Below are 11,596 nucleotides of genomic sequence, written 5' to 3' on the forward strand. Positions count from 1 at the left end.
TTAGAGCCAAACTTCCTTAAAAAGGAAGATCATCACCACCCGTTCTCGGATCTGCTTAGTTCTCACCCCATAAATAATGGGGTTAAGAGCAGGTGGGATTATCACATATAAATTTGCCAGGAGGATGTGGATATAACGTGGAATATTGTGGCCAAATCGATGAGTCATAAAAGAGAAAAATGCTGGAGTGAAAAAAGCTAAGATGACACATACATGGGAACCACAGGTATTAAGAGCTTTGAGCCTGGCCTCCCAGGATGGGAGTCTGAAGACAGCACGTAGAATCTTCACATAGGAGATAGCAATCAAAATAACATCCAGAAGTATCATAGAGATAAGAATTAATCCAAATAATATATTGACTTTTATGCTGACACAGGCCAGACGGGCAATGCCCATGTGCTCACAGTAGGTATGGGGTATAATATTATGTCCACAGAATGAAAGCCTTAGAAGGAGAAACACAAGTGGAAACACCAAAACAAAATTTTTCAACATTCCTACTCCAGCAATAATACAAATAGTTCTGTTGGTAAGGATTGTGTTGTATCGAAGAGGATGGCAAATGGCAACGTAGCGATCAAAGGCCATGGCAACAAGCATGAATGTTTCGAAACCTGTAAACAGGTGTATGAAGAACATTTGAGCTAAGCATCCCCCAAAGTCAATCTCATTGAGACCAAACCAGAATATGCTCAGCATTTTGGGAATAGTTGCGGTGGAGAGGCCCAGGTCAGTGAGAGCCAACATGGCCAATAAGTAGAACATGGGATGGTGAAGGCTGTGCTCAGTCTGGATCACAAAGAGGATGATGCCATTCCCCAGGAGGGCAATCAGATAGACTGTACCAAATGGGACACCAAGCCAGAGCTGCATATTTTCCAGTCCTGGGATTCCCAACAGCAGGAAAGATGAGGGGTGAAAACATGAGGTATTGGCTAGAGACATACTGGCAAAGGCTTCTGATAGTCACACTCTCTTCATCTTATATAAGGCTCCTCAACTCCTCACCAAAACTGCTAATATTGAATAAGAACAAAAGAGACATCAATACTATATTTTCTCTAGGAATACAGAAGAAACATCATGTTTTCCCTATCTTTTCCTCTCTTTTACTTTCATTGATATGTACATATTACAAATGAAGGAGAATATTCCTTAAGAAATGAATGGATATTTAGATATTGGATGTGATTATCTAAATTAATTTTAGTGAAAACATTGACTAAGCTAGTTGATATGAGTCTATATTAGCCTCTAACTACTAAAAATATTTAATTATACATTGGGAGAAGATCTGTATACACTGATATCCCACAGATAAATGATCACAGTCCGTGAGCACTGACAATACTGTAGATTTCAGAAGCATCCTTTAAGATCATTTGTTTAAAAACAAACAAAAACCAGAAACAGACCTATAAGTACAGAGAACAAACTGATGGTTGCCAGAGGACAGGGTTATGGGAGGATGGACAAGATAGGTGAAGGGAAGGGGGAGATACAGTCTTCCAGGGGATAAAAGGTATAGCATAGGGAATATAATTGTGGGTATATAACTGTGGTGGCAGATGGTAGCTATAGCTTTAGTGAACATAGCATAATGTATAAACTTGTCAAATCACTATGTTGTACACATGAAACTAATGTAACATTGTATATCAACTCTAGTTCAGTAAAATAATAACAGGAAGAAGAAAGTTATAGAACAGTTGTTTAACTAGAACAATATACTCCTCTGTGCATTTCCACTTACAACCATTGAACTTTTTAAAAATACCTTTTAATGTTTGTTTATTTTTGAGTGAGAGGGAGACAGAGCACGAGCGGGGGTAGAGAGAGAGGGAGACTCAGAATCCGAAGCAGGCTCCAGGCTCTGAACTGTCAGCACAGAGCCTGATGCGGGCTTGTACCCATGAACTGTGAGATCATGACCTGAACCGAAGTCATACGCTTAACTGACTGAGCCACCCAGGCGCCCCTACAGCCAATGAACTTTTATTTCTGCTACTTAATGTGGCCTATGTTTCTTCCTCAACTTGTTTATAAATAACTTTCATCAAAATATAAGCATATTTTTTTTTCTAAATTTGTGTTACTTTTGTTATCAATGGATGAGGACATTTTCTTTAGTTTTTGAAATAAAGACCTTGCTTTAGGAAGCCATCAAGTTCACAAAATTCAGTGTAAATTGATTAATCTTATATATAAAACCACTGTTTATAGAAAGATTGGCTGAAGCTTAAAGCATTGACTGAACCATTCAGGCTCCCCATTTATTTCCCTTATTCCTCATAGGAGACAAGTTGGATTCACTTTATTTGTAAAGAATCCATAATATTTCCAACTTTGTCCCTAAATGGGAATTCATTATTATTATTATTATTATCATTATTATTATTGCTATTAGAAGGGAGAGAACAATTTCAGAAATAATAGTATTATATAAGCACTTAATATTATTTATTTCAGTTTCACAAAGAAATTTCAGACAAATTACACCACTTGTTACTCACATCAGCCACACAGAAAAAACAGGACAGATTCTAGCTCCTGAATCAATGAATGTCTTTTATGTCTGGATCACAGAAGCATGTCTCCATCCTCAAAATGACTGCTTGGTTGCAGTCACCAGCTCTTAGATCTGGTATTCATAGGTTTCTGCCCAAATGCATGTATTTATGGAATTTTCGTATAGTCTCAAGGGTTTAGCCCTTTATTCAGTTTCTTGAGCTACTTTGCCCTCATAATCAGCACCCCTAGGTTTGTTCCCAATTTCCTCTTCTTCATTCTCTACATCTCTTGCATATTTTACTAATATAATTGCTATAAATTACAACTCTAAAGAACTGGGAACCAAAGATGAGTGTCTCTTAATTATAATACATAAAGAATAGCCCTTTGAAGAGGATGAAATAGTGTTTATATGAGAAAGGACCTCTTCTTACAAGCCAAGGAAGTTAGTATGATGCACAATATACTATGTACTTGGGATTATAGACAATCAGAGTAGATTTTTGAGAATAAAAGAGAAATGATTCTGTGAGAGAAAAGAGAGGAAGATGAAATCTGTAAAGGTGGAAATATGCTGTAGGAGAGATCCTCAAGACAGCTGTGAGGAAAAGGGAGGAGGAACCTGCATCATCCTCTTGTCAGTTCTCTACATCTTACCTTAGTTACCCACTTTCAAAAAGGCCTTCACTGAATTCAGTGGACTGGCTTATAATACTCTCTCCTAAGACCTTAGTCTACTACACAGCTCTCTGTGACTACCTAAGCAATGCCTGAGTCCCCATTTAATTGTAAGCTTCATGAAGAGTTGCAGAGGAGGCCAGGAAGTTTTGTTCATCATTATTTTTCTAGCACAACATCTGGCAGATAGCTGCCACTCAAAGCATTTGTGAATGAAAGACTGGGTAGGTGGGTAATTGTTAATTTTAACTCTTGGTCAAAAGTCCTCAGGTTAGAAGGATGGGAACAGAAATCAAATAGTGTATCCAGCAGTTAAGGATAGAGAAATGAGAAGCAAAACCATGATCCTCATAAGAGGATACTTTGAATATATATAAGAAAGATAACTCTTTGATCAGAGGCTTTCCTGACTAGGGGTCAATTAATGGGTCTCTGGCATAACAAAGGAAGAATACAAAGCAGAGGCTACAGGGAAAGCTTGGTATAAGCAGGGGATGACAATCAGAAATAGGCAATAGAATTTTATTTGTATCTTATTCTTCTCATGGAAACTTTTGACTATTGTACTCCTCTATGGCATTAACAAAGTATCAATAAAATAGTTTCATAGTGGTACATTTTCCAAAATCTGAGTTATTTGGTCTTTTACAATGTCAACTTGTTTTCACATAAAAGCGCCATTTATACTAGAGTGCCTAAACAACTAGAATGTTCCAAGTCCAAAAGGATGAGGTCAGAGACTTGTAAAATCTGTAATCAATGCCTTAGACTTGCAAGGGAACTCAGGAAGGCTCATATAAGACAAATAGATTAGGACAGGAGGTAGAAGAGTAATTGCTGAAAAAGAACCTCATTCTGCATGTCACCTCCAGGAGATGCTTATGCTTTCTATCTAGATTTTTATCCATGCATAGAATGAACAACAAAAGTTCAAGAACTGTATTGAAATCAGCAACATGTTCTATCAGGTATTCTGCAGCGCTAGGTAAAGGGGGAGCCTCCTCTGAGATCGGAATTGTTCCTTTGCACACCACTGAGCAGGACTAGTTCAGGAGTCACTGCCAAATGCCAGATTCATATCAACCCACATGAGATCCACGCTCCCAAGCCATACCAAATATACAGGTGGAGAGCTAAATAAATGCAGACATGTTCATGATGTGGTGGAGGGAAAGAGTATCATCTTACTTTTATCAAACGAGGCCCTAGTATTAGGAAAATAGTAAAAGATAGACTGGAAAAGTCACTAATGATGACTGAGTGAGTTCTGCCAAGAGGAAAGTGATGTCTTTAAATAAACCTATTGTTTCTTTCGATTGTTCTGCATTTTTTACCTACAGCTTATATATGTAATGCTAAAACTGCTTGATAAAAGGGAAGACTAAAGCAAGAGTGAATATGTCTGTAAACATGTACTGTATAGAATGCATAAATCAGAATGAAAAAAATTCATTACATACTTTTAAGAAGATACATGCTCTTCAGAAGCTGAAGGTATTAAACAATTGGTATTCTTCACCATTAGTGACAATGAAATAAAAATAGAAAATGTATTGATCTGATTTGGGAAAATATTGAGAGTGTCAAATTTTTTTGATATTAAATACAAAAGAAATTATGAAATAAGCAATCACATGAAAAAATTAAGTAGAATTGGGCTAAAAGAGAGTTAGAAATGGGAGGAAGAGGAAAAGAGACAAAGAGAGGAGGAAAGAGAACAGAGCAAGGGGGAGAGGGAGAGGGAAATGAAGCAAGACAGAACAGAGAGTGAGAAAGAGAAAATAGAAGAGAAATGCAATAATACCTCAACAAAATAAGTTATTTGACTGCTTAGTTTTCTATTTTCCTTATTATTAAAGTGGGTATGCTTGTTATGAAAAAATGATAAAATACTAAAATATGCAAAAGTACCTGAAATTCTACCAATTAGAAATTTTAGGTGAAACATGTAAAATACGTCCTCCAAATTAAGATTTGTATCATATATAAATATGAATTGCCAATTTAGTGAGGGGATTAAATTAATAGACCTGAGTTCAAACCTTCCCAACCAAATGTTTAAGTACATATAGCAGTCAAACCTGTACCCAACTCACCAGCCTCAGGGACAGCCAGTATTGGAAGAAGCTACAATCATGACCAATAATTGTTCCAAGTGTGTCTCAGCATCACAACTGTAGTTCAAGGAGAAAAGTTTATACTGAGATTGAAAAATCCTCTTCCTGATGGGGAGTAGCTGCTCTTCTGGGCCCACATGGGATGAGAATATGAAAGATAATGAATTCACAAGTTCTCATCACAGGTTTATGAGCAGAAAAAAAGCACAGGGCACAGGAATCCCTTGGGACATTGAAGTTTCTCCCTTTAACTTCCCAGCTTGAAAACATTTCTCATTTACTACCAACCCACTCTTTCTAATCTTTCGCCATCAATCCCCCAAGAGTCAGTCTGTAATTTCTCCCTCTCATTAACCACAGCTGTTCTACCCCCTAATGATTGTGTCACTCTTTTCCAGCAAATATCATTTACTTGATCTAGAAGTCAGGTTAGCCATTCAGCAAGCACTCATTTAAAATTAAGTATGTAGTCAGTAATGTTTTGTATATGTAGATCTTTCCCCCAAGAAACTTATATTCTGGTTGCATAGTTAATACTAACCATGTATAAATATGCAAATAACTAAGTTTTTTTTTAGTTTATTTATTTATTATGAGATAGAGAGAGACAGAGCATGAGTGAGGGAGGGGCAGAGAGAGCAGGAGAGAGAGACAATCCTAAGCAGGCTCTGCACTGTCAGCACAGAGCCCAATGTGGGGCTTGAACCCATGAATCATGAGATCATGACCTGACCTGAAATAAAGAATCAAACGTTTAACTGACTGAATCACCCATGCGCCCCACAAATAACTAATTTTTTAACATATATGGAGCCAACTTTAAGCAGGGAACTTATGAGTTTTCTAGACTTTCTAACTCAATTTCCTTTAGAAGAGGCTTAGAAGGTGGCATAATAAAAACTGCAAAGTAAAATAGAAACATAAATTATTTGAGGACATCATAGAAAGATTATGTACTGTGTTTAGCCTGGATAAGTATAGAATCATGAGATACTGGCTTTCTTCCGAGAAAGAAAATAGCAGCTCTAATATCTGTCAACTGATAGCTGACCTGATAATAACATCTTGACTGTAATGATGTCCACTTAATATAAACAGTTTCACTAAGTATAAACATCAGGCAAGGTCACTTTGTGTTTGTGTTGATGGAGTGAAACATAAACCCTTCTATAAGCATGTCTGAGTGGAGACAAAAACTTCTCCCACTTTCTATATAAAAGTTATTGATATCCAGTAATAGAATTAGTTCTTTCTCTGAAAGCATCTACTTCAGAAAAATATCCCCTAATCAAGTCCAAATCCAATATCAAATCTTTCCTTAAACACTCTTACTGAGACCCCTAACATTGCACCACTGCATGTGGTATCTCTTGTTGTAACAGCTAATAAACCTTCCTTTTTTAAAAAGTATAAATGAAATAAATAAATAAATAAATAAATAAATAAATAAATAAAAAGTATAAATATACTCCTGGTGGCTGTTGGCTAGAGAGCATTGATACTCCCTATGTATAAGAGTGTTGGATGGTCCACGTGCTCACCAGTAATTGGCATTCTGAACATTTTTTAAACCACCAAAATGGGTTCTAATGCTGCCTCATAGTGTTTTATCGTGCATTTCCCTGCAGTCCAGTGATGCTGAGCATCTTTTAATGGGTTTATTTGCCATACATATAATTTTCTTTGGTGAAATGCCTCTTCAGATTATTTGTCGTTTTTAAACTGGGTTTTTTTATTATTATTGAGTTTTAAGAGTTCTTTATATATTCTAGATACAAGCCTTTCATGACATATATGTTTTGTACATATTTTCTACTACTCTGTAATTTATTTTCTCCTTCCCTAAAGAGTCTCTTTTAAAGAGCAATTTTTTTTTATTTTTTAAGGTTTTATTCGTTTTAATGTCTATTTATTTTTAGAGAGAGAGAGAGAGTATGTGTGCACAGCACACAAGCAGGAGAGGGGCAGAGAGAGAGAAAATCCCAAGCAGACTCTGCACCATCAGTGCAGAGCCCGAAGCAGGGCTCAAACTCATGAACTGTGAGATCATGACCTGAGCTGAAGTTGGACACTTAATGGACTGAACCACCCAGGCTCCCCTAGTTTCATATTCTTTATCCCTTAAAATAATGAGGTACCAAATACCCCCTTGATTTAGACATTTTATGCTGGATATGAGTTGTAAAATATGTGATGGAGATTAAAGAGTACACTTGTGATGAGCACAGGGTGATGTATGGAAGCGTTGTATCACTACATTGTACACCTGAAACTAATATAACACTGTAGCTATACTGAAATTAAAATAAAACATTAATAGGGGCGGCTGGATGGCTCAGTCAGTTCATCATCTGACTCTTGACTCTGGCTCAGGTCAGGATCTCACAGTTCATGGGAAAGCTGGAAATATCACCAAACACCATTAATGTCTAACTTAGATGGGCCAAGCAGATATTTCTAATTTTTATATTGTGTTACTAAAACCCATATTTGCAAGTGATATATTCTTCCTCAAAAATCTTCAGGAACATTTTTTTTTTCTTACTGGGATTATTTCATCCAAAGGTCCAAGTTGCTGTAAATAATGTTACTAATTTTTACATTTACTTATGTCTGAATGTGATATTATTTTTGTTTGTTAAAGTACCAACAGATAAGCTCCTCTATTATGAATTTGGATGACTAAAGCTTTGTTACCTTATTTAGAGTCAGAGGCTTTGAATATACTGATCACCTTGACAATTAGTTTGTCTGATGTCTCCTTATTCAATTGCCCTGGTGTGCTCTCTTAGCCTCTTAGATTTTCTAAATACAAAACATTTAAGTGTAGTATATGAATATTGCTAACCAATATTATATTTGAATATCTATGCTGTCCTATTTACAGTATTTTTGCTAGAATTAACTACAAGATTTAAAATATTTTTTAACGTTTATTTATTTTTGAGACAGAAAGAGAGCATGAACGGGGGAGGATCATAGAGACAGGGAGACACAGAATCTGAAACACTCTCCAGGCTCTGAGCTGTCAGCACAGAGCCCCACGCAGGGCTGGAACTCACGGACCGCGAGATCATGACCTGGGCTGAAGTCAGACGCTCAACCGACTGAGCCACCCAGGCGCCCCATAGAATTAACTACAAGATTTAGAAGGCCGTATCTAAATTTTTTTTATTTCTCTATGACACTTTCTGGTCATGCAGTAGAATTTCCATGCTCATAAACTGATGAAGAATCAGAGGTCTTAAATGAAGTAAAAGAGAACACAACTCTGGCAGACTCTCTTGAATGTAGTTTCAAATAACCTCTTCTTAAAAATCAAAACAAAACAAACAAACAAAAAAACTAGGTTTTTTTTGACTAGGTCAATAATTTTCCATGTCATTATTTTAGAAATTCAAAAAAGGTCAAATACATTTCTAGTTTTGTGTGGCTAACTTTAATATATTGGCCCAGCATTTGGGATATTTATTGAATACTATTACAAAGTTTCTAAAAAATAGCCTTCCAAATATAAGTTAATATGTAATCTTATAGCATAATGTTTTTTTGCCTTAATAGCCTAACTCCCATCATTGTTTTCTCAGGACATAGGATTCTGTCTTTCCATTTGTCTATCACCAAACAGTGACATATAATTGAGCACATGTAGAAGTTAATGAATATTCATTTAATAAATATATCTTTCATTGTTATGCACCATTATCCCTGCTCTCTTTATTTCATTTCTAAATGCATGGCTACTATTTCTCTAGATATCTGGAGCCAAAATCTCAATCATATTTTTTTATGGAGAGTTTTTTAATCCATAGTTTACTTATATGAAAATGCAAATATTAACAGTAGCCACATCATAGAATTCACACAAGAAATAGGTGTGTTAATGTAAGTAGATTATTTAGAACAGTATATCCTAATGAGTTAAATAATGTCATTGTTATTATTTCAAGAATTATGTCACCAAAATTGTCTAAAATCCCTGAACAAATTCCACTCTGTTGCCTTCATATTTCTTCTGGTGATTCTAAAACTACCTGACTTAATAATCTACTTCTCACAAATAGTTGAATTTTCAGATGAATCTTTTAGTGATCCTAAGCATCAAACTTTCATTTGAAAATTTGTGAATATGGCAACTACTTTATAGAACTACCTTGATTATCAAATAGTATAAATATAAGCACTTTGTAAGAGATGTAATAATTACAAATTGTAAGATTATCACCAATAAATTTATTATCTTTAAACTCAAAGGATTATAGAGAAAGAAATGTTATTACTGTTCATATTCACCTTTGCTACATCTCTTCTTTTTAGACAATAACCCCCTTTTAATGAGCAAAGGGAGCAAATATGAACTGTAATTCTAAGACTACCAATGGTTAACTGTCTTTTAAAAAGATCCTCAAAACCTGCTCCTTAATCTTCTTGGTCCTGACCCCATAGATTACAGGATTGAGAGCTGGCGGAACAACCACATATAGGTTGGCTAAGAGGATGTGGATATATTGGGGGATGTTGTGGCCAAAACGGTGTGTCAAGAAAGAGAAAAATGCTGGCGTGAAAAAGGCTAAGATAACTCCAGTGTGGGAGCCACAGGTGTTGAGAGCTTTGAACCGGGCCTCCCAGGAAGGCAGGCGGAAGACAGCATAGAGGATCCTGACATAGGAGAGAATTATAAGGAGCGCATCCAATAATAAAATAGACATATCCCCAAGACCAAATATTATGTTGACTTTGATGCTGGAACAGGCCAGGCGAGCAATGCCCATGTGTTCACAGTAGGTATGAGGGATGATATAGTGCCCACAGAAGGGCAGCCTCAGGAGGAGAAATACCAGAGGGGCCACCATGCACAGGCTCCTCAGAATAGCCATGCCTGCAATGAGGCTGATGATTTTGCTGGTGAGGATCATGGTGTACCGAAGGGGTTTACAAATGGCAACATAGCGGTCAAAGGCCATGGCCACCAACACAATGCTCTCCATGGCAGTGAAGAAGTGGATGAAGAACATCTGGGAAAGGCAGCTTTCAAAAGATATATCCCTGAGGCTGAACCAGAAGATGCCCAGCATTTTGGGGACGGTGGCTGTGGACAAGCCCAGATCGATGGAGTCCAACATGGCCAGGAAGTAGTACATGGGCTCATGGAGACTATGCTCAGTCTGGATCACAAACAGGACAGCAGCGTTCCCCAAGAGTGCAACAAGATACACAAAGAAAAAGGGAAATCCAATCCAGACGTGCACATCTTCTAGCCCTGGGATACCCAGGAGGAGGAACGAAGAAGGATGGAACTGGGTGTCATTAAGAATGGACATTCTCTCTGCCACTGTTGGTGAGTGCATATAACAGAGTGAGATGTCAACTTGTCATTAGTGATTCTTCCTCCACTTCCATCTCTTTCCTGACTCCTGGTTAAATGCAAAATAAATTTGTAATATTCATTTTCTCCCATTTCTCCCAATGTTATCAAAATTTTTCTGCCACCCTTACCTGAAGATCAGATAGCTCCAGGAATAGAGCCAATCTCTCTATTCCCCATATCATTCCCATTCATCAAAGGTTTAATAAGAAAGAGGAGAAGAATATCCATCTATCAGGTAGATCAAAGTGAGGAGTAGGAATAATACAGGTTTTTGTTCTTTGTATCTCATGGTGTTAAACACACTGCATTAATTTATATGAAAAATGCTTTTTCGTATGTAATTCAACCCATTATCTTTTAGGGAATTTGAGGACCAGTTATGTGTGTGTGTGTGTGTGTGTGTGTGTGTGTGTGTGTGTATTATGTATATGTATATGCATATATATATATGTAAATTTGCATGTCTATATGTGTATATTTATTTGACTGTGCATATAACTCTATTTGATTCTGAAACAGAAGCCAAAAATTTACTTCTTTTTTACTCGTGCACCTAAAACTACTTCACACATACAAATTCTCAGAAAAAGATAATAACATTTATTAAATGAATAAGTCACAGGAAAGTCATAACAAAAATCAGCATGCCCCAGATTATTAGTAACATAATTTCCATCTTAACTAACTCTTCCAAAAATCATCTTCATTCAGAATATTTTGGATCATGTATAAAAACAATAAAATAGAGACATTTGCATAGGAACTTTTAATGTGATAGTGAAACTTGGATTTATAAAATATTTTAAATTGAAATTATCTCATTATACACTGAATCCATAAATTTCCAAATTAATTTCAGAAGCTGTTTTGGGAAGTCTAATCAGGGGTACCTAAAGAGTTTCTAGTGTTTTGAGCACTA

General features: G+C 36.4%; 2 protein-coding genes across 2 annotated transcripts; both read right to left on the minus strand.

Moving 5' to 3' along the window:
• Positions 1–948, minus strand: LOC122201242 (olfactory receptor 52E8-like). The gene has a single exon (XM_042907156.1). The coding sequence runs from the start codon at positions 946–948 to the stop codon at positions 1–3; it is 948 nt and encodes a 315-aa protein (XP_042763090.1).
• An 8,743-nt stretch (positions 949–9,691) lies between these two features.
• On the minus strand, positions 9,692–10,642 carry LOC122200069 (olfactory receptor 52E8-like). The gene has a single exon (XM_042905488.1). It carries the CDS (start codon positions 10,628–10,630, stop codon positions 9,692–9,694), a length of 939 nt encoding a protein of 312 aa, XP_042761422.1. The 5' UTR covers positions 10,631–10,642.
• Positions 10,643–11,596: the final 954 nt, after the last annotated feature.

Source organism: Panthera leo, chromosome D1, assembly GCF_018350215.1.
Source record: "Panthera leo isolate Ple1 chromosome D1, P.leo_Ple1_pat1.1, whole genome shotgun sequence".
Taxonomy (NCBI): domain Eukaryota; kingdom Metazoa; phylum Chordata; class Mammalia; order Carnivora; family Felidae; genus Panthera; species Panthera leo.

Excerpts from the sequence above, each read along its gene's own strand:
- LOC122200069 (XM_042905488.1), bottom strand. The coding sequence starts at position 10,630 with ATGTCCATTCTTAATGACACCCAGTTCCATCCTTCTTCGTTCCTCCTC.
- LOC122201242 (XM_042907156.1), bottom strand. The coding sequence starts at position 948 with ATGTCTCTAGCCAATACCTCATGTTTTCACCCCTCATCTTTCCTGCTG.